Below are 24,009 nucleotides of genomic sequence, written 5' to 3' on the forward strand. Positions count from 1 at the left end.
CCCTTGGCCCGCCCCCCACACCTCTCATTGGCCTGAGGCGGAGTGACGGGCCAAAGGTCCAAAAAAATAAATAAAACACACACACACACACACACACACACACACCTCTCTCCCCTCTCCAAATCACCTCTCCCCCCTCCCCAGCGGCATCACCTCTCCCCCCTCCCCAAATCACCTCTCCCCCTCCCCAGCGGCATCACCTCTCCCCCTCCCCAAATCACCTCTCCCCCCTCCCCAGCGGCATCACCTCTCCCCCTCCCCGCTCCAAATCACCTCTCCCCGCTCCAAATCACCTCTCCCCGCTCCAAATCACCTCTCCCCGCTCCAAATCACCTCTCCCCGCTCCCCAGCGGCATCACCTCTTCCCCCTCCCCAGCGGCATCACCTCTTCCCCCTCCCCAGCGGCATCACCTCTTCCCCCTCCCCAGCGGCATCACCTCTTCCCCCTCCCCAGCGGCATCACCTCTTCCCCCTCCCCAGCGGCATCACCTCTTCCCCCTCCCCAGCGGCATCACCTCTCCCCCTCCCCAGCGGCATCACCTCTCCCCCTCCCCGCTCCAAATCACCTTTCCCCCTCCCCAGCGGCATCACCTCTCCCCCCTCACTGCTCCAAATCACCTCTCCCCCTCACCGCTCCAAATCACCTCTCCCCGCTCCAAATCACCTCTCCCCGCTCCAAATCACCTCTCCCCGCTCCAAATCACCTCTCCCCCCTCCCCGCTCCAAATCACCTCGCTTCCCGCAGCTGCCACGCGGCGCGTAAGATGGCGGACCCCCTTCCTCCCTCGCGGCGCCGAGTCAGACGGTGGCGGCGCCCGGAAGTACAGGTAGGTGTCGCTCCCCACCTCCGGCGCCAAACGGAACTGAGAAAGGGCGCATCAACTGAGGTGTGTGTGTGTGTGTGTGTGTGTGTGTGTGTGTCACTGTCCACTGCCCCCCCCTCCTATCCACTGCCCCCCCCTCCTGTCCACTGCCCCCCCCTCCTGTCCACTGCCCCCCCCTCCTGTCCACTGCATCCCCCCTCCTGTCCACTGCGTCCCCCCTCCTGTCCCCCCTCCTGTCCACTGCCCCCCCCCTCCTGTCCACTGCCCCCCCTCCTGTCCACTGCCCCCCCCTCCTGTCCACTGCCCCCCCCTCCTGTCCACTGCCCCCCCCTCCTGTCCACTGCCCCCCCTCCTGTCCACTGCCCCCCCCCCTCCTGTCCACTGCCCCCCCCCTCCTGTCCACTGCCCCCTCCCTCCTGTCTACTGCCCCCCCCTCCTGTCCACTGCCCCCCCCCTCCTGTCCACTGCCCCCCCCCTCCTGTCCACTGCCCCCCCCTCCTGTCCACTGCCCCCCCCCTCCTGTCCACTGCCCCCCCCCCCTCCTGTCCACTGCCCCCCCCCTCCTGTCCACTGCAGGAAATGCAGGGGGAGGAATCCATGCCTTTGAGGCGCCCCCCCCCCCTCCCTTTGACGCCCCCCCCCTCCCTTTGACGCCCCCCCCTCCCTTTGACGCCCCCCCCCTCCCTTTGACGCCCCCCCCCCTCCCTTTGACGCCCCCCCCTCCCTTTGACGCCCCCCCCTCCCTTTGACGCCCCCCCCCTCCCTTTGACGCCCCCCCCCTCCCTTTGACGCCCCCCCCTCCCTTTGACGCCCCCCCCTGCCTTTGACGCCCCCCCCTGCCTTTGACGCCCCGCGCGCACACACTGACTGACTGCCGCACACAAAGCCTGACTGACGCACGCACACACTGACTGAGGCACACACTGACTGTGTGTGCGTCAGTCAGTCTGTGTGTGTTTGTGTTTCTGCCTCAGACTCACTGACGCGCGAGCAAACACACAGTGACTGACGCACACACGCTACATGAAGCTGTAAAGGAGGGAGGGAGGGGGGGGACTGGATTGATGTGAATGGGGGACAAACAGAGAGAGGGGGGAGGAGAGAGAGGAACGGGAACATTACATCCCGGGCAACGCCGGGTCTCTCAGCTAGTAGTAGATAAGGTTGAAAAAAAGACCTGCCCATCGAATTCAACCTATGCTAAATTTAGACAGATACTTTATCCTATATTTGTATTCACAGTATATACAGTAGATCAGGGGTGGGGAACGTCAGGCCCGAGGGCCGTATAAGGCCCTCAAAATCATTTGGTCTGGCCCTGCTAAGGCAACTGCTATAACCGGGGTCACGCTAATTTAAAATAAAATGGCCGCCGCGCCCGATCGGGAGGAGGTGGTGTGAGACGCCGGCAGCCCTACACGATCCCCAGCAGCCACCGTACTAGCCCCAGCAATCCCCCAGCAGCCACCGTACTTCCCCCGCAGCATTCCCCGCACTTCCCCCATGCTTCTCCAGCAGTTCCCCCCGCACTTACCCCAGCATCCGCCCTACACGATCCCCCCAGCAGCAGCAGCAACTACCAGAGGTAGGGGGGTGGGGTTCTGTGTGCCTACATGCCTGCTGTGTGCCTGCCGTGTGCCTGCCTGTCTGTGTCTGTATGGCCCGCGAACGATGTTATAAATATCCAAATGGCCCTCGGCAGAAAAAAGGTTCCCCACCCCTGATATAGATCCAGAGGAAGGCAAATAAAAAACGCCAGTGAAATATCATCCAATGATATCTCATAAGGGGAAAATAAATTCCTTCCTGACTCCAAATATCGGCAATCAGATTTCTCCCTGGATCAACATTCTTCCCATGTTTACTTATTAGGTATATCCCTGTATACCTTTCCCATCTAAAAAGATGTCCAACTTTTTTTGAAGATATCTATTGTTTCTGCCATCAGTCTCCCTGGGCAATGGGAAATCTTCTTTCCTCCAACCTTAAGGGATGACCCTGGGAAAATACAGTATATAGAACTCTCATTTTGGCCCATTAGAAGGTATCACAACCTTCTAAGAATGTGCACATCTCCTGAGCCAGCACGGCCACTGAAACTGTACAGTTATCATTGGGGCGTTGTTTTGGTAGGATCTATATATATGTGAAGCTCGGGTGAAAGCGTGGGAGCAGTGGTAATGGCAGTATCTTTGAAGTGGGAAAATCTAGCTTGAGTGGTATTGCCAGTGATGTTTTCTAGGGTTAAAAAGTGCCACAACCCTCAGCACAGAAATATTTATTAATCTAAATGACAATAAATAGACAAGAAAACATGGAACACCCTCCCAGTCTCAACCCCCATGCCTAGCCATTTTAAAATCACTTTATAGCGTTACCCCATAAAAATAGCCCTGAGTGGTTTTGCTGCTCTCTAGCAAGCCACTTATTTCCCTGTGCTTCAGGCACCAAAGATTAGATTTGAACCCTTTACCAGTTGGGCCTGCAATGCATTGTAATGCCCATCTGGCATCCAAACTTTTTTCTGGACAGGAGTCATTATGATGGTGAAACATGCAGCCCAGTTCTGCCGGCTGGTCAATTGTGGAGCAAAGGTTTGCAGCCAACACTATCATGATGAAGGCCTTCATAGTGGAACCCTCCTCCCTCCAAATAACTATCCACTGCCATACCCCAAAACTGGCCCCCTTGTGAAGCAGGATGGGCTCCGGGTCCAGGAGAGCACTGCTGCCGTCCTCATCTTGCGTGACCGCAATCACCCCCGAGAAGACAAAGTAGAAACTGTTTCCTCTGTGTCCCTTGCGCACAACTATCCTCCCCCGTCCGAACCTGAGAGGAGAAACGGAGAGAGACCCAGTGGTTACGTTCAAATTAAGGAGGAGTGTTCTAATGGTAATGACCGTGCGTCTGAAGTGAGTACATTTGCTTTGAATCCCGGTATCGGCTCCTTGGAGTAGCCCATATTTAATAGGACATACGGTGTCCTACGGAATAGCACTACTTGAAAATTCGGGCCTTTTGTCTATTTGTACAACAGCATTAAAAAATAACTAGACTTGTTACTGCCATACGATAATAAAATATATTACTATTAATCCAGTTACAGGAGTGCATGGAGTATTCGTGGGATGTCTACAGCATTAACACTTTGAAACCATTGGGAAGGAATCCCCTATAGGTAACTGGGAAATGGGAGTACTTTTTCATGGAAAGGGTGGTAGAATATCGGAAACGCCTCCTGACAAAGGTGGTAGAGGCTAATATAGTAAGGGAATGCCATAATCCTTGGGATAGACGTACGGGTATCCTACATATGAAAAGAAAAAGCTCTAAGGCTCTAATACAGGGGTGGGCAACTCCAGTCCTCAAGGGCCACCAACCGATCAGGTTTTCAGTGTAAGGGTTCCAGTCATGGCTGTAGAGGCTCCTGACAAACCTCTCCCTGGGCTGAGTGATTGCCTGCAGCTGTTCCTGGACTTGAGTTGCGGCTTGCCTTGTTGCTGCCTGCTGTGTAGCTCTGCACCTATTGGCTCTCCTTGCCATTTAGGGTCAGCCTGTTCCACCAGGAAGAGGCAGAGCATAATGAATTGTAACCTGTGCTTGTCACAAGCACCTCTGTGGCTATTCTGTTCCTGAAGCCTGCCCTGCGCTGAAGCCTTCTCAGTTCCTGAGGCCTTCCCTCTGCTGAAGCCCTGCGCTGAAGTCTTCTCGGTTCCTGAGGCCTTACCTTTGCTTAAGCCCCTGCGCTGAATCCTTTTCGGTTCCCGAGGCCTTCCCTGTGCTGAAGCCCCTTTGCTGAAGCTTTCTCATTTTCTGAGGCCTACCCTGCCTTCCCTGTTTGCTGAGGACTTCCCTGGTACCGACCCCAGCCTGAGACCCCAACCATCGCTCCTGTGCCTTGACCCCAGCCTGGATATTGACTATGCTGCTCTCTCCAACGCTGACCTGGCTACCCACGACTATGGAACCCGCAATCCGGACCCGGCTTCACGGCTCCAGGTCGGTGTTTCTATATCTCCACCTCATCCCTGCGGTCCGGTCCTGGTTTGTGGCGAGCACATCCATTACATTCAGGATATCCCTACTTCAGCACAGGGGGCTCAATCAGTGGCTCAGATTTTGACTGATTGAGCCGTCTGTGCTGAAACATTGATATCCTGAACCTGACCCTTGAGGCCCTTGAGGACTGAAGTTGCCCAACCCTGATCTAATACTGTAGATTCCGAGTTTTACAGCAGATACAAAAATGGGCAGACAAAGTGGACCAAATAGTTCTTATCAGCTGACCAATGCCATGTTTCTATGTAAACCAGATCATATCCCATGCCTGCCCCTGTGACATTGGGAAAATGACTTTAAGAGAAGGATCACTTACTGTAGGCTAGCAATGACCAACCTACAAATGCATCACCGAGCTGCCTACTATTTTCTCCCTCTGGCGTCTCCCTTACCTCCTGTAATACACCACTCTGGCCAACATGAGCTGCATCGGGCTGCTGTATCTCCTGAAGCTGAGGATCCCCATCATCATGCTGCGGATAAAGCGGATGTCAGGGTGGGATCGCTCCTCGGGCCGGCGCAGGGTGACCTCTATGGCCTTTTCAGGGAAGGTGAACTGCCGAGCAGAGCAGTAAGGAGCTTAGATTAGTGCCGTCGGTGTGCAGCAAATTACCGACGCACACCCTACTGTCCAAACGGCTGAAGATCATTTTCTGCTGTTTCAAAATGTTATTCTCCCAAGTAAAGTATTATAAGGGAGGCACACGTGCAAACATCATATAGGGCCATGTTTACTAAGAGATGCTATGCCATAAAAAAAACCTTTCAGCGCCAGAAGACAGCTCAATGTCAATCCGCATGTATTAAAGGAGAGGGAGTGGTTCAGTGAGTAAAGACACTGACTGGCGCTGAGAGTTTGAAGCAGGGGAACCTGGTTCAATTCCCGGTGTCGGCTCCTTGTGACCTTGGGCAAGTCACTTTATCTCCTTGTGCCTCAGGCACCAAAAACATAGATTGTAAGCTCCACGGGGCAAGGACCTGTGCCTGCAAAATGTCTCTGTAAAGTGCTACGTAAAACTAGCAGCGCTATACAAGAACATGCTGTTATTATTATTAATAAAGTCAAGCACATCATTGAAGAACGGGCACTCGCAGGAATATTGTACAAGTAAATATGTATTAAAGGTTACAATGGATAAAACGAAATGTGGAATAAAGCAGAGATCCATTCTACCCCTTTACTGAGATTTCCCTTTTCATTACCGGAACTTGAGAGTTGCCTGACTCACAGTCCCCCAACTTCAGGTGACTGTCGTTTTAAGAGATATTGACCGTGGGCACAACATGGCCGGCACGGGTCAGACTCACTCTGACGGCCAATAGAAAGCTGTGATGTCATCAGGAGATTACAACAGGCCTTTTTATTGGTGACCCCCTGGTGATTATTTGCAGGGTTTTTTGTTGTTGTTGTCGTCAGAAACCAAACACAGACAGACAATTACAAATATCTCCGCCTCTCCCCCAAAATAGCAGCAGGTTTGTGAGGGAAAAAAAAGAAGAAGAGAAAAATAAACATTATTCACAATAGGTTTCACGTTCCTTTTCCTGCTGCATTCAGCCAAGGGACAGCTTGTCCGCACGGATGCTCCCACTTGGCAGAATCAGGGAGCTGCATGAGGCGACTGGTGATTGGTCAGTGGCGACGTGGCACTTCCTGATTGGTAGTTGCAGCGGGTTAGTAGGTAGTGATTGGTTGGTTATTAGAGTGTAGGCGCAAGGCAGTAAGGGAAGGTGTAAAAAAAGGGAAAATGGCAGTTGGGGCATCAATTTTTTTTTTTTTTTAAATCAATCTTTTTTATTATTGGTAACAATCACATATAGGCATGGGTACAGTGATATCATAAACGCATCGTAACAAATTTAGTTAAATAAAATAAAATACTGTGATGACCAATAGGGTTTTCTTGTAGAGGGTAAAGAAGGGAGGGAAAAAAGGGGGGGGGAGGGTGGGGGGAGGGAGACGAACAGAGGGGGGGAGGGAAGAAGGGGGGGAGGGGGTCCTCGGGGGTCTCCAACTTTTGCGCTTGCCTTTTTCTGTGTTGTTTGGGCCTAGTGGTCCGATCCATGGACCCCAAGTATTAAGGAACTGGGGCATTTTTTTGTGGATCATCGCTGTAAGTTTCTCCATAGACATTACTTCGTCTATCCTTCTAATTACCATTCTTCTCGCAGGGGCATTGGTCTGTTTCCAGGCCGCTGCCACCGAGCACCTGGCCGCTGTCAGAATGGAGGAGACCAATCTGGCTAGTGGGGGGGAAGATCATTAATGGGTTTGCTCAGCATGAAGGTCAAAGGATCCAAGGGGAATAGGATCACCGAGATCCCTCGGAGGAGCGTCTGGATCATGACCCAGAATCTCTGGATCTCTGGACATGACCACCAAATATGGGCCATGTCGCCCTTTTGACCACATCCCCTCCAGCACAGGTCAGGGGTGCCGGGGAAGATCTGGCTCAGCCTAGCCGGGGTCAGGTACCACTGGAATAATATTTTGTAGATGTTCTCTTTTGTTACTGTACAGATTGAGGTTTTTGCGGCCAGCTCCCAAATATCCTCCCAGTCTTCCATATCTATTGGTATGTTAAGGTCTTCGGACCGACTTTTGCATGTAGTGGTGGGTCGGGGGGTCGGAAGCCGACTCCATCCCCCTGTAAATCTCTGATATCAGGCCTCTTTGGTAGGCGCCTTTGAGACAAAGAGACTCAAATCTGGTTAGAGAGGGGAATTTGGAGTGTTGGGAGAGAGATAATAGAAAATGCCTAATTTGCAGGAACTTGAACAGATGGCGGTCTTGGGATTGGACATTCATTTTGATTGAGACTATTCTTCCAAACCAGGAGTTCCTGAAAGGACAGAATTTCTCCTTTCTTCAGCAGATCGGCCACCAGCCTAATACCTAGACCCTAGAATTGGTCAAATTGTCTTTGAGAGCACCCAGGCGGGAAGTTTGGGTTTCCAAATATAGGAGTGAGTTGCGAGGGGGAAGCTAACAGGCCGTACTTCCCTTTGCTTTTGAGCCAAACGTCCCACGTGCATCTCATTGCCCCTAAGTCTAGCTTCCGCTGTCCCCCCTCTTTTCCTCCCGAGGACCATAAGAGAACCTGGATAGGAAGGGGTGCCGCATAATGTGATTCTATTGCGAGCCAGCCAGGTCGTAATTCCAAACTACAGCTTGCTTCAGCTAGGCCGCAAGATAATATCTGACCACATCGGGGGCTCCCAGCTCCCCCTTGTTTTGGGGGAAAGCATCACCGATTTTGGGACCCTCGGTCTTTTATCATTCCAGATAAACTGGGACATTAGAGACTGAATATTTTTCAGGGTCGCTAGTGGGACAGCTATGGGGAGGGTTTGTAAAAAGTAGAGTAGTCTCGGAAGGACATTCATTTTGATTGAGACTATTCTTCCAAACCAGGAGATTTGGAGCTTTTTCCATGTTTCCAGGTCTTTTTTGATATGGTCGAATAGGGGGGTGGGTAGTTATACTGGTATAGGGATTCGAAGGAGTTTGCGATTTTCACTCCAAGATATTTAATGTGGGTGTTGCTCCACTTGTATTTATAATTAGATTGTAGCAATTTCCACATCGGGTCTGGGAGGGATATATTGAGGGCCTCTGACTTATCCATGTTAACTTTATAGTCCGAGACTGTGCCAAATTGGTGTAATAGTCTTTGGAGGTTAGGTAGGGAGGTATGGGGGTCAGCGAGGGTCAGGATCACATCATCGGCGAACAGGGATATTTTGTATTCTTTTTCAGCAATTTGAATTCCCTTGATGCTATTTTCCTCTCTTATTTTGGTAGCTAGGGGTTCAATCGTAAGGGCAAATAGTAGTGGGGGGAGTGGGCAGCCCTGCCTGGTCCCATTTCTGATAGTGATTGGGTCGGAGAAGCAGCCCGAGAGTTTAACGTACGCTGTTGGGTTTTGGTAGAGGGCTCTAACCCCCTCTAAGAAGGGGCCATGGAAGCCAAACCTCAGCATCGTTTAGTCTAAAAAGGCCCATTTGATTCGGTCGAACGCTTTTTCTGCGTCGAGGCTCAGAATCATTGCTTGGGTTCCTGTGAGATGCACGTGGTCAATGATATCCACAATTTTGCGGGTGTTGTCAGAGGCCTGTCTACCTGACACAAAACCAACTTGGTCTACATTGATGAGTCTGGGGAGAATTGGGTTGAGTCTGTTTGCCAAGATCTTGCTGTAGATTTTGTGATCGGAATATATTAGGGAGATTGGTCTATAATTACCGCACAAGAGCGGGTCTCTACCTTCCTTGTGGATGATTGCTAGATTTGCTGCAGTAATTGAGGGGGGGATTGGTTCTCCCAACAGAAAGGAATTAAACATATCGAGAAGATAGGGGGATAGAGTCGGCATAAACATTTTGTAATAAGCGTTGGAGAATCCATCTGGGCCGGGTGTTTTAGCTAGCTTCCGGGAGCCTACTGCTCTGGCCAATTCTTCCTGGGATATTTCTTTATTTAGGTTTCCTAATTCCTCGCTAGAGAGGGAGGGGAGGCTACACTGTTCTAGATATTGAGAGATTATTTCGGGAGTTACTGGGTCTTGATCTGGGGTGTGGAGGTTATACAGTTCAGAGTAGAAATCTGCAAATTCCTGCGCTATCTCTTTTTCTATATATGATACTTGTCCATTTTTGGTGCGGATTTTGCATATTTGGGATTTAACTCGAATGCCTCTGAGTTTTGCGGCCAGAAGCCTATCCGCCTTGTTGCCCCTATCGTAGAACTTTTGTTTGGTCCATCTCAGTGCTCTCTCTACCTCTTCGAGCTGCGTGTTTTTAAGAGTCGCTCTGGTTTGTGTTAGTTTTTTCAGTATATTTTTGGATGCTGTGGTTTTGTGCTGGTGTTCCAATTGGGAGATCTTATTTGTGAGCTCTTTTTGAAGCTTGAGTTTCTGTTTTTTCTTATAGGCGGCGATTGAGAGTAGATCTCCTCTAATCGAGGCCTTATGGGCCTCCCACAGCATAGCTGGAGCTGAAACAAAGCCCACATTAATTTGGAAGAAAGTTGAGAGTTTTTGTCTGATTATGGTCTCTGTTTCGGGGCAATTAAGCAGGGAATCGTTCAACTTCCATTTGTAGGGGTTATTCTTGACAAAAGGTAGAGAGAGAGTGAGTTCGACCGGGGCGTGATCGGACCTTTTAATTGGGCCTATATTCGAGTGGGAGGATGCCTGGAAGATGTTTCGGGTGCCTAGAAAATAGTCGATCCTCAAATAGGACTGATGAGGGGTGGAGAAAAAAGTGTAGTCTCTTTGGCATTGGTGCTTAGCCCTCCATATGTCTATGAGGGAATATTCTTCCATAATTTCCCTAAATTTTTTGGCTTTCTTTTGGGATTGGATAGAGTATGGCGTAGGTGGGGTTTTTGGGGAGGGGGAAGTAGTTGGGCTCACAGATTTGTCTTGCTTGAAAGGAACGATGGAGGGGGGGCTCAGGGGGAGGAACGTGGGGGAGGAAGCGGGAAAATGGGGGGAAAAAGGGGGGATGTGGGTAGGATTGGGCGGAGATGGGGGGGGAGTAAGGGGCAGGGTGCTGGGGGAGGAGGGGAGAGGCGGGAGGGGGAGGGTGGGGGAGGGTGGGCTAGTGAGGGGAGAGGACGGGGGTTGCTAATGGAGTGGGTGCTATTAGGGCATTAGCTCGGGGAAGGTCGTGCTGACCACCAAGGAGACATATAACATAACAGGAGGGGATTGGAGAAGTAAACTCATACGACCTTGCACTCCCTGCTTGCGTAAGGGCAGTGCTTATCTGGCGATTCAGAAATTCGGAATCCATGGGGAGGGGAGGACGAGGAGGCCTCCCTCAGCATCTCTGGGCAGGGTAGTCCAACAAAGAGGGTCCCGGTGCCAGTTCCTGTCCCCGTCAAGTGAACCGAGGGCGGCTCTGGGGGAGGGAGGGGGTCAGCCGACAAGACGGCAACCCGGTGCTGGGCATTGACGCGCCCGCTTCTGTCACGGGGCTCGCAGGTCTCCCGGAAGAGAAGAGGTCCGTGAGATGCTGGGACTGGGCGAGAGAGGGGCCAAACGCTCCGGGTCGCGTCCATCAGGGAGGAAGGTAAGTGTTAGGGGGGTGGTGGTGGGGCCATTAGCTGAGTGGGGTTGTGCGGGTGGGCAAGAGGGGAGGGGTGGGGAAGGGAAGGTAGGGGGGGGTAACCGGGTGGGCCTGGAGGGAGGGGGGTGGAGGGGATTGTTGTGGGGGGTCTTTGCTGATGGACGAACTTCTCGAGCAGGGTTCCAGGACTTGGTCTCTTCGTTGGGGGCGCTCAGGAGTTGCTCTGCTGCCGAATCAGTCAGAGGGAAGAAGAGAGGAACCAGGATCTCCGTTGTGCCGTTCTTCCGTCCAGGGCCAATGGACATCACTTGGATGCTGCGGGGGAAGTCATCTTGGGGGGACGAGCGGCGAGGGCGACCCCAGAGCTCGCTTTAGAGAGGTGCCGTGCAGACTGGAATCTTGGCTGGTAGCAGGTTAGTGCGGCTGCTCAGGGGAGCCTCTGATTGGCCAGGCGCTCCGAGGCTCGGGGAGCTTCTGCTTCTTCGGGGGTTGCTGCGGCTTTGAGGGTTGGCCTGCGACCCTGCGGGGGGCTCAGCCCCAGCGCTTTCAGAAATGAAGGGGAGTCTTCTGGCCTGGAAATGGTGTGATGGTGGCCATTTCTCAGGACGATCAATTTGAAGGGGAAACCCCAGCGGTAGGTGAGGCCACGCTCTTTAAGGATGTTGGTGAGGGGCTTCATCTCTCTCCTTTTCCCAATGGTGGCCCTCGAGAGGTCGCTGAAGATCTGGATCGTCTGGTCTTCTATTTGGAGGTCTCCCGCTCTCCTACTTGCGGTCATTATTTTCTCTTTGGCCGAGTACATGTGCAGTTTAACCACTACGTCTCTGTGACGGTTAGGGTCTGAGGATCTGGGGCCCAATGCTCGGTGTGCGCGATCCATTTGGAGATCGTGGTCAGACAGCTCCGGGACCAGGGACAGGAATAATTTACGCAGGTAGGCCTGGAGGGCGTCAGAGGAGACCGCTTCTGGTATATTCCTTAAACGTAAGTTTTGTCTTCGGTCTCTATTTTCTTGATCTTCTAATGCATCCCTTAGTTCGTTGACCTCTCTGCCTAGTCTGATCACTTCGTCCTCCGTTGAGTTTTGTGATCCGATCACATCCCCTATTTTGCGCTCCAGGACCTCTGTGCACTTTGTGAGACCATTTATGTCTGTTCTTAGGCCTTCTAGGGCTGTGTTTAGGTCCTCTTGAAATCCCCTTCTCATTTTGCAAAAATGGGACTCAAAGTATTGTTTGTTTAGGCCGAGTTCTTGTAATTCTTGGATGTCTGGGTCGGCTGCTGCCTCTGTGTGCAGCGCGTGTGTTGCTTCCTCGACGCCATCTTGGGAGTCTCCGTTCAGCTCCAGCAGTCGATGCGCGGGGGCAAAATACTTAGTTACCCCCCTGGCCCTGGTTCCCTTTTGGTCTGGTAGGCATTGCCTGCTCTTATTGGGGGGATTCAGGTTAGTTTTGGGGCGATTTTTGTTGGTGGAAAGCTCTCGTTCTGGCAGGTTATTTGCGAGGGTTTCAGGAGCTCCTCATCTACCCGACCATGCTCCTCGACGTTACCGGGGCATCAATTTTTTACCATTTAGCCCCCCCCCCCTAACCTCTCCCCATCCCTTATAGAATGTACTGTTTAATATTTACCAATAAAGTGTGTATGCCATCTAACATTTGCTCTTTTGGGTATTTTAATATTGTATCATTTTTTTTTTTAAAATAAATATTATATTACAATATAATAAAATATAACATATACATATATATTCTCACAGCTTTCTTTGTATGTGGCCCTTAATATTATTTTATGTGGTTTGGGAAAGTTATACTGTTGGCTGGGGGGCAGTGATTGGTTGGTATGTTAAATAATTAGTTGTTATTCCTTATGGCTGGAAGGCTAGGGGTGCTCCTTCAATTTGAAAGCTGAAAATGTTCGTCTCTGACCCTCTAAGTATTTTCTATTCTATGTGTAATGACCTTAGACCACATTTTTGTGAAATCAAACAACATTTAGAGGTCGCTCAATAGGATTGATTTTTGTTGATACTTGACAGGACAAAGATAAAGCGACAGGAATGCTACCTACGTCACGAAAAGCCTTGGACAAGACATAACGGAGTTGAATATCAAGAGATCATCGATTCGAGGCAGCATCAATAGATTCGAGCACACCTTGCAACAAATGTAAAGAATTCCAAGTCTCCGTACCTGTGGTGGTCCGTTGGGATGGAAAGTTTCTTCCAGATCTTTCGAGGAGTGAAAACGTGGATCGTTCCCCTGTAATTGTGTCTGGTGTTGGCATTGATCAGCTGCTTGGTGTACCGAAATTGGAATCTGGTTCTGGAGAGTGCCAGGCCTCTGCGGTGGCAAATTTGTTAGGGGAATGGGGGATTCGTGACAATGTAAAAGCCATGTGCTTCGGTACAACAGTGAGGAATAGTTGGCATAGTTAAGGAGCATGTGTTCTCTTAGAACAGAAGCTTGAAAAGGATATCTTGTATTTAGCACGTCGTCACCATGTGCGGGAAATTGTGTTGGAAGGTGTTTTTATCTGTATGCATGGGACTGGCAACATCTGGTCCACAATTAGCAATTTTCAAATGTTACGAGCAGTCATGGGCCAAAATCGATAAAACCCAGTTTAAAAATGGAACCACCTGTGAAAGAGTTGGTGTGGTTGCAGTGAATCCTGAAAAGTATGTTATTTTGACCTTTGCATTTAGTCAGCTTCAATTGCAACAAACCAGAGATGATTCTTCAGCATTCCTTGAACTAGCAATTATTTTCCTTGGCGAAATTTCAAACACGAGTGCGATTTAAGACACCTGGGGCATTTCTCCATGCAAGATGGATGTGCAAAGAATGGTATGCTTTCACGATATGGATGTTTAGAAGCCAGCTCAAGCTTTCCGTACGAAAAGAAAGAGGACTTTGTGATATATGCATTTTCATTGTGCATGTCTACTTGAAGGCATGGTTTACTGCAACTCTCCCTGTTGCGTCTCCAAATAAGGACCTAAAATTACTTCAAGGACTAGGTGCCTATGAAACCATAAACTAGACAATCCATAAAATCGCCAGCAAAAAATGTGAAGGACATTTGTGGTATCTAAGTGAAGAACTTGTTGGATTGGCCTTTTTTGATGAGGAGTTGTCGATGGAGTCAAAGGGTGCAATGTTGAAGAACTTGAAAGGGAAGGATGGACTGGACGAACCACCAAAGCGCATTCAGCTGAACAGTAGAGCATCAATTCGAATGAACATCGAAGATTTTGTCACAAAGAACACAATGACATTCTTTGAGCTGTTAGGAAAACCTCGAAGTTACTTAGAATTAGATCCAGAAACTTGATGTCTCAGAGATGACTATGTGCAAGTGAAAGAGATCGTTAAAAATGTGCGTGTTGTAAATGACAATGCCGAAAGAGGTGTAGCGCTCACGCAGGAATATAATAGCATCATAACTGCTGATGAAGATCAAAAACAGTGCTTGCTTCAAGTTGTGCAACAGAATCGACTTAAGCTACCAAACTGCAAAATAAACATTAAATCGCCGAGAAATATACATCTAACGAATAAGACACAGAGGGAAATCACTGATGTCATTGTCAGGGTGTGTCCTTCCATATGGTTTTGTTTATATTATTACTAGCTGAGAGACCCGGCGTTGCCCGTGAGTTACATTTAGCGCTAGGAAAAGGGGGGGGGGAGAGGGGATAAAAAGGAGGGGAGGGGGACGGGGGAAAAGGAGGGGAGGGGGGGGACAGTGGACAGGAGGGGGGGGACAGTGGACAGGAGGGGGGGAGAGTGGACAGGAGGGGGGGTGACAGTGGACAGGAGGGGGGGTGACAGTGGACAGGATAGGGGGGCAGTGGACAGGAGGGGGGTTGGTTTGCTTTAAATTGACGGGTCCCTCCTCTCCACTCCCCCTGTATCTTTCTCCGCTCGTGACCACCCCCCCCCCCCCCCATGTGTAGCTCCGGTCCCCACTCTACAGTGTCTGAGACACAGTGTAACACACACACACACACCTCTCCTTCTGGCCGCCGCCATGTTAGTTAGTCCGCGAGGGAGGAAGGGGTCCTTCCGTCCGCCGCCATCTTAGGTGCCGCGTGGCAGCGGTAGGCTGCCCTGGCCAATGCCTGTCCCCGCGCCAGGGAGGTGAGCGGGAGGTGAGTGGAGGGAGCGTTAGGTGAGTGGAGGGAGCGGGAGGTGAGTGGAGGCAGCGGCAGGCTGCCCTGCCCACTGCCTGTCCCCGCGCCAGGGAGGTGAGTGGAGCGAGAGGTGAGTGGAGGGAGCGGGAGGTGAGTGGAGGCAGCGGCAGGCTGCCCTGCCCACTGCCTGTCCCCGCGCCGGGGAGGGAGTTGAGCGGGAGGGAGGTGAGTAGAGAGGTAGGTGAGTGGAGCGGGAGGTGGAGGGAGGTGAGTGGAGAGGGAGGTGAGTGTGATGGGGGGGAGAGGACAGAGAGAGGTGTGTGTGTATGTGTGTGTGTGTGTGTGTGTGTGTGTGTGTGTGTGTGTGTGTGTGTGTGTGTGTGTGTGTGTGTGTGTGTGTGTGTGTGTGTGTGTGTGTGTGTGTGTGTGTGTGTGATGTGTCCTTTGGCCCGTCACTCCGCCTCAGGCCAATGAGAGGTGTGCGGGGGCGGGCGGGCCAAGGGACCAATGAGATTGCCGCTAGGGACACAGGCCATGCAGACATACAGTGCTTTCAGAAATATATAGTAGATATTGTGAATTATCTTTAATATCTTTTCTTATGTTTCTGTCTAAAGTACGTTTTGGCTTTATGGTAAGTCTTTGAACCCCTTGAGCTACCTCTAAATATTAATAAAAAGTCTTGACATTTCACCAGTGTAGTTTTCTTACATACTAGAACAAAAGGTGGAGGGTCAGATCATAACAGGCCAAAAAATAATAAATATGGTGGAAAATAAGAACCACTCTACTAAGCAAGGTTATGTTTTAGATAGTCGAGTGTTACAGAAAGCTGTGGCCAATACAACATATTCAAGTGGCTCATCTAGTCTTTTATTATAAAGTTTAAGAGGCATATACGTACAGGGCAGGACATAAAATCCCAGTCCAGTTTTGCAGCAGGGAGGCTGTGATGTTCTCCACTGCAAATACAGCACACATCACTGCGAAATGCTCAAAGAACTAGATTGGTCATCACTCGAGTCTAGGCGCAAAGTTCACCTTTCCTGTCTTGCCTTCAAATACTTTCTGAGCAAGCTACCCAGCTACCTGAACAAGCTCCTCACCCCTACCACATGCAGTACCTATCACCTGAGATCAGACTCCAAAAGACTGTTCATGGTCCCAAGGCTCAACAAAGTGTCCGGCCGTTCCTCCTTCTCTTACCGGGCACCCCAAAACTGGAACAACCTACCAGAGACTCTCACATCCACCACCAGTTTAAGTTCTTACAAATCTAAGGCTGTCACACATTTTAATCTGGTCTGTACCTGTTTCATACGCCCATAATATATATTTTCTTTAACGGTGCATGCAATGTCTTGTCTATAATGTATACCCTGTTCACTTGTGTAACTGTATTTGTAACCCTGTATTATTTGTCTTAACTCTGTGCCCAGGACATACTTGAAAACGAGAGGTAACTCTCAATGTATTACTTCCTGGTAACATTTTATAAATAAATAAATAAATAAATATATATATCCCTAACAGGCAGTGTATGCAATATTCAGTGTGATTCATGACCTAAGCACTATAGGTTCTGCCGACAGAAACAGACGTGGGGGCACAGAACGTAATGCCAGGAATGTGCTGGTTATTCATGATCATTCTGTATTTATTCCCAGGAAACATAGAAAATACAAATACAACCCATTGTGGTAAAAATCTACAACAGATCGCACAACGGTGCTAATGCCTATAATTGTTCATTACTTATAATACCCACAAAGCACGTAGTCATCATAGTTTGAGCCAAATTCAGATGCAACACTTCTAATTAAAAAAAAACGTATTAAAATATAGAGATCACCCGAACCATAGCATCCCTCGGGCTGAATTGCCCAGTGGAGTCACCAACAAGAATCCATGACATCACCTAGGGATGATGTCAGCGCTTTCTATGGGTCGCTGGAACGAGGCACGATATTGTGTCTACTGGGCAAGTATTCATGCTATATCATGGGAATCGTGGGGTCTCCAGAACTTTGTTGCACATCTGGGAGACCACCCAGTTAAGGTTTGAATAAATACATTTGCAAATAACATGAGTAAATGGTGCCCTGCGTTAATCTCGCTGAAAGGGCCGTACACAAATCAGCGGCGGCAATGTGGCAATCCGTAGAAGTATCAGGGTAAAGAGAGTAGTTGACAAAGGCTGCCTGTGTGCAGCCGAAACGTTGGATTTATGCTGGATTAAATTTTCTACTTTGTGATAAGACCGTGTGCCTGGACGACTCTCTTTACCCTGATACCATTTGGGGACCTGGTAGGACGACCCCCCTTGTCTGTGGGCACCGGCAGGTGACATTTTAGTGCTTCATTGATTGTGTGCCAGATCACCTCTTTCTATTAATCCATAGAAGTATCCCAGAGATAACTGTAATAGAGACTAACACTGTGTAGGGTTCCTCCATACAATGTAGCAATCCATAGAAGTATCCCAGAGATAACTGTAATAGAGACTAACACTGTGTAGGGTTCCTCCATACAATGTGGCAATCCATAGAAGTATCCCAGAGATAACTGTAATAGAGACTAACACTGTGTAGGGTTCCTCCATACAATGTGGCAATCCATAGAAGTATCCCAGAGATAACTGTAATAGAGACTAACTTATAACGCTGTGTAGGGTTCCCCCATACAATGTGGCAATCCATAGAAGTATCCCAGAGATAACTGTAATAGAGACTAACTTATAACACTGTGTAGGGTTCCTCCATACAATGTGAATAAGATATTTGCTGTTCATTCCTTTAGGAGGTGGATGAGGGGATGAAGTTTAATGAAGGCGCTGGGTGTAATGAGGCTGAAATGTTTCTCACCTCGTACTGACTTTTAAAGAAGCTCGTGTCAAAGGCGAGGGCGAGTTTCTCTTTTTTCTTGTTTTTACCATTTTCTTCCTGGAAAGATGGAGAGGAGACGAGTTACTTGCAAAGCAACAAACCTCAGCACTATTTATTTATTACTGAGTATTACAAAGGAATCATAACGGGTTTATCTGGGTATTTTCCCCTAAGGTAATGTGCTCCAGTGGGAGAGGAGGTGGAGATATATGTCCATTAGCCAAGCCTTAATTATCGCAGGTAAATCTTACTTGGATGTGTGTAGCACTGAGAATGCGAGTGCTACTGCACCGACACACTTTATTCGAGCAAATACCCGGTATGTACCTGGCAGATACCTGGAATGCGCCGCTCCTCACCTCTGACAAGCCCCGTTGCATTTGCCTTCCCAGCCTGGGTTCATGCCTGGCTGATGGGCGGCTGATCTGTTAAATGATAATGATTAGGATTTAATAGGCTGCAATGCTTCGCGTGTCTACCAGATGGCATAAATTCATGAATTGTAATGCAGTATATATATATATACTGTGCAGTATTGCAGCCAGCGGGAATAAAATGCTTCAATCCCTGCTTGGAAAATAACTCAATGCACTCGGGCAGAAAACAGTCACAAACCTCAATACACCCGGGTATACCCGAATTCGTGGGACTAGCCAAGCTCGAATAAAGTGTGTCGCCAGTGTATGTGTTTGTTATGTCTCTGTGGCAGCAACAGGTAAGAGTTACACGTCCCTGACATCTTTACTACTTCCAAGCTTCAGATCTAATAACCGTCTGCTATTATCTGCCAGTGAGGCCTTCAACACGCTCTAATTAAATGGCTAATTATATCCTTGAGGCTAATTTAATATCTATTAACCTTCTCCTCGTAAGGCGACTCTTCAGTTGGAAAGTTGGAGACCTCAAAGTCCCCCCAGAATCGGGACCCCAGCGCCTCCTCGGCATTGCGAATAAAGCATCTGGTGACCGCCTGCAGCCTCATCACCTTCTCAACCACATCTCGGAGCTGCTGGGGAGAAAGAAAGTCACAAGTGGGGGCGAGCAAAACATTTAATGAGAAAAAGAGGAACTTTGAGCATTCGAAGTGTCCCAAAAAAATGGCAAACGACGACAGGAACTTTGCGCCTAGACTCAAGTGATGACTAGATTGCCCATCACTTGCGTCTAGGTGCAAAGTTCACCTTTCCTGTCTTGCCTTCAAATACTTTCTGGGCAAGCTACCCGTCTATCTGAACATGCTTCTCACCCCTACCACATGCTGCACTTATCTGAGATCTGGCTCCAAAAGACGGTCCCAAGGTTTAACAAAGTATCTGGCCGCTCCTCCTCCTCTTACTGTGCAACCCACAACTGGAACAATCGGAGACTCTAACAGTCGCCACTGGTCTACATTCTTTCAAACCTAAAGCTGTCTCACATTTTAATCTGGTCTGTAACTGTTACATACGCCTATAACATATATTATCTCTTACTGTGCATGCAATGTCTTGTATATACTGTATACCCTGTTTACTTACTGTACTGTATGTAACTAAGTATTTGTAACCATGTATTTGTCACATAACTCTCAATGTATTACTTCCTGGTAAAACATTTTACAAATAAATCTAATTGTTGGCTAAATAAAGATGTGGCTCAATGAGTGTTGGGAGGAGTTGCTCAATGAGGGCCCGAGGAGCCAAGGAATAATGTGTTGGGAGGGCCCGAGGAGCCATGGAATAATGCATTGGGGTGGGCCCGAGAAGCCATGGAGTAATGCTTTGGGAAGGGCCTGAGGAGTCATGGAGTAATGCGTTGGGGAGGGCCCGAGGAGTCAAGGAGTAATGCGTTGGGGAGGGCCCAAGGAGTCATGGAGTAATGCGTTGAGGAGGGCCTGAGGAGTCATGGAATAAAGCATTGGGGAGGCCCCGAGGAGCCATCGAGTAATGCGTTGGGGAGGGTCCGAGGAGCCATGGAGTAATGCGTTGGGGAGGGCCCGAGGAGCCATGGAATAATGCTTTGGGGAGGGCCCGAGGAGCCATGGAGTAATGCTTTGGGGAGGGCCCGAGAAGCCACGGAGTAATGCATTGTGGAGGGCCCGAGGATCCATGGAGTAATGCTTTGGGGAGGGCCCGAGGAGCCATGGAGTAATGCGTTGGGGAGGGCCCGAGAAGCCATGGAGTAATGCTTTGGGGAGGGCCCGAGGAGCCATGGAGTAATGCTTTGGGGAGAGCCCGAGAAGCCATGGAGTAATGCTTTCTGGAGGGCCCGAGAAGCCTTGAAGTAATGCTTTGGGGAGGGCCCGAGAAGCCATGGAGTAATACATTGGGGAGGGCCTGAGGAGCCATGGAGTAATGCGTTGGGGAGGGCCCGAGGAGCCATGGAGTAATGCATTGGGGAGGGCCCGAGGAGTCATGGAGTAATGCGTTGGGGAGGGCCCGAGGAGCCATGGAGTAATGCGCTGGGGAGGGCCCGAGGAGCCATGGAGTAATGCATTGGGGAGGGCCCGAGGAGCCATGGAGTAATGCATTGCGGAGGGCCCAAGGAGCCATGGAATAATGCATTGCGGAGGGCCCAAGGAGCCATGGAGTAATGCGTTGGAGAGGAGGGAGGAGAAAATTATTTAGGAGGAAGCTACCTCGTGGCCAGGACCGACTCCGCACCAGCCCTACGGTTACAGAGGTCCCGCGCTCTTCCCCACAACAACGAAACGGATTGCTGGGGGCGAGTGCGTGGCCTTTGTAGCTGCCACTTACCTTTTCCGGCGGCATATGTGACAACTATAATCGTGGCCTTAGTCAGAATATGAATGTCGCTAAATGTTTAGGCAGGTGCCTGGCCACTCCTTTCTTCCAGCATATTCCAGAAGGACCACCCTTAATTTGCCCAGTAACAGGCCTGGGGTTGTGACATCTATCCACGGGTATATAAGGAGCTGCAAAGGCTTCTGGTCCCTGGGCTCCAGGAGGATTTCAGAGGAGAGGGGTCTTACCATGACGAGTGCTGGTCTTATATGTGCAACTTTATGTTTAAGAGTATATCACCATTTATTATTTTCTAGTGAGGGGAAAGTGCCCCTTACCTTAGAAGGGCCGCTGCTGTGTGGACATTGGCACGCACATTTAATGCACAGACAGCCAGGAAAACCCCTGAGAAAACCAGCAGCCATTTTATACACTCCTTGACCCCCTCCCACAAAAAAGCAGCCTTTTTCTAACGTGCTACAGAATGAAAAGGAAAGTATCACAGTTGAAAACATAAAAATACACACCTTTTAACAGTTAAGACCAATACAAACTAACACCACAGAGGTGACATTATAAGAGGTTATAATTTCCCATACTGACACAGACTTAACCCTTTTACTGCCAGAGGGTCCTACATCACGGCACTTTGACCTCTGGTTCCCTGTTACTACCCTCGGTTGACTTTGGTCCTGTGTGGGAGACCATGTCTGATAGTGACACTCCTCCGGTATGGTACTGTTGTCATGGACACGCTGTCTTATCACACAGGAGGTGGGGGGGGAGGAAGTGGGGGGGGGAGGAGGTGGGGGGGGGAGGAAGTGGGGGGGGGGTGAAAGGGGGGGGGAGGAAAGGGGGGGGGTCACTATTGACATATTCCAGACACACGGAGCCCCTTGCTAAGGCCTCATTCCTCTCCCAGCAAAGTTTCTTCCGCAGCCTTATAGCAACTTACTACTTATTAATCCTGGAGAGTAAACATCCAGAGGAACAGCACACAGGGTCATCGTGTCTTCACACAGCTCAGTGAGCACAGGGCAGTACATATATATTACTGTAACAACTTCCCCCCCTCCCCCCCAAGGGAGATTTACATGCTAAGAACGTTATGGTGCTATCCTGCAGGCTCACAGAAGGCTTGGGCCGCCGCTCATAGGGTGCTTGGGGGTGCAGCGCCTCCACCCGTGGGGACCCCAGCGTAATCGGGATGGCTCCTCACGGGAACATGTACAGCAAATAACCACAACACACATCAGGGATAAGCATTACTCTTTACCAGAGGGGTCCTAGTAAATACACAGGCATAACACAGTACACAGCAATACTAACAGGGTCAACCGAATACATATAACATATACCAACAATAATGCACACCCTTTGTCCTTCTGGCACTATATCCCTGAGGCACCTTATACAGCCAGATGTCCATCCAGAGTTACACCCAATATGTGTGTGAGGGCAGCGCCACCCTCCCCTTGTAATGGTGGTGCACGTTGGTACCTTCCTTGGAAAAGGGTATGTAGGTAGGTCTCCCTCGGTGGAGATTGGCCGCATCCATGTCCCACGATGCAGGGGCCTCCAAACACAATCCCCATCCCTCCTTACTTCCGGCTGCCACGTGGGGATCCGGCCGCCCTGAAGGATTCCTTTCCTGCAGGCTGCTCCGCTCCGTGGTTCCTCCACGGCTCAATATACATAGGCAAGACCCTGCCTATGGGCCAACCCTGTAATACTCCGCTACTGGTGATGGGGAACTAACTGGGGCCTGTGGGGTATTACTGTCCTTACGCCTGGGCAGCCTAACTGGCTCCCCAGGCACAACCTCCCATTCCGCGGTCTCCGGCAGTACTGACATGCGGTCTCCAGTCTCCAGAGGATATCTTGTTGCTCCAGGGGATGTCCTCTCTCTCTAGTCCTTTGGGAGTTCCAACATGGCCACCGCACCTCCACCTAAGCGTCCGAGGAGCTGCATCAGCTCCCCCTAGAGGTGCGGAGGACCACTCTGCTACATTACATTTGTGTATTACAGCTATCTATCTACAGATGCAGCAGACGTTATTACACTCGTTAACGCACTGCATGGTGTTAACTCTGGCGTGTTACTTTACAGTCGTGCTATTGAAAACAGAGGTTAAGGAGATATAAACTCCTTAGGAGCCGGGTGAGGAGGGTTACATCGAGTATCTATTTACAGGGTGTGCTCAGACTGTGTTACTGTGTCAGGGTGCTTGACCTGTGCAGGCCTGGCGTTGGTAATGCAATGATGGGTGCCAGGAACTTTATTCATACAAACAGTCACAACATACACCGCTATAAATACAGTCCCTGGTGTACTGTCTGTATACTCTTCCATAGCTGTCTGTATACTCTTCCATAGCTGCCCCAGGATCATGATTACCTAAACGATCCCTCTCCTGAATTATTTATTTATTACTTATTTATAAAATGTGTTACCAGGCAGTAATACATTGAGAGTTACCTCTCGTTTTCAAATATGTCCTGGGCATAGAGTTATAAGGACAAATACATGGTTACAAATACCTAGTTGCATTAAGTGAACAGGGTTATACATTATATATGTTGCCCCCTGTAAACAGAACGGGCTATATATCTTTCTCCTACTGTGGTAAGTCCTGTTAAGGGCAGGCGCCAGTAGTAATCATGGGTTTCCCCCCCTTCACGCCCTGCCCTGAGTGATAGATGCAGGCCCCTGACTCTGCTGCAGAGGGGAGGTTCTGCTGACATCATGAGGGGTGGGGCTGACTCTATTTAGTAGCCAGTTCCTGTGAGGACGTGGGCTTGTTATGTGGGAGTTGGAGGAGAAAGGTTCTGCCCTGGGACCAGAAGAGAGAGGCTACGGTCCTATGAGTTTGGAGAGTGAGCAGAGCTAGAGTGGACCAATGCCCCTCACCCCACTGAGGGGGTGAGGGGGAGAATCTACCCCCACCCAGAGGATACCCTCTGAGGTGGGAATTGGGGGTATTGAGGCCCCACAGACCATCCTGCAGGAGTACAGTCTGGAGAAGAGGAGAAGAGGATGAGGTCTGGTGTACCTTTGGAGTGCCTTGGCATATAACCTGTCATGTACTACTGTTGCTGTGTGCCAGATAAGAGACAATAAAGACACTGCTGATTTTACATAAGACTGTGTGATTCTGGAGCATTCACCCTGGGACCAGGGTTATTCTTCTATAAGGGTCCTACCCCACATACCTGGGAAGTTATAGAAGATGGAGGCGCTGCATCACTAAGGGAATGGAGGCAACTACCCCAGAAGCCTGGTCCTGTGTCCCCAACATCACCGC

General features: G+C 49.9%; 1 protein-coding gene across 5 annotated transcripts in view; it reads right to left on the reverse strand.

The window, feature by feature from the left end:
* Window positions 1-24,009, reverse strand: part of LOC142487945 (cyclic nucleotide-binding domain-containing protein 2-like) — a 50,600-nt gene that overhangs the window by 17,944 nt on the left and 8,647 nt on the right. For 2 of the 5 annotated variants that reach the window (XM_075588109.1, XM_075588107.1), the window contains exons 2-5: window positions 18,841-18,990; window positions 17,961-18,038; window positions 5,276-5,439; window positions 3,497-3,653 (exon numbers count right to left, since the gene is read on the reverse strand). In XM_075588109.1, the coding sequence (XP_075444224.1) occupies window positions 3,497-3,653; window positions 5,276-5,439; window positions 17,961-18,038; window positions 18,841-18,990 (549 nt within the window). The remainder of the gene's footprint in view (window positions 1-3,496; window positions 3,654-5,275; window positions 5,440-17,960; window positions 18,039-18,840; window positions 18,991-24,009) is intronic. The other 3 variants (XM_075588108.1, XM_075588111.1, XM_075588110.1) reach the window with 3 other exon arrangements.

The sequence above is a fragment of the Ascaphus truei genome, chromosome 2, assembly GCF_040206685.1.
Source record: "Ascaphus truei isolate aAscTru1 chromosome 2, aAscTru1.hap1, whole genome shotgun sequence".
NCBI lineage: Eukaryota > Metazoa > Chordata > Amphibia > Anura > Ascaphidae > Ascaphus > Ascaphus truei.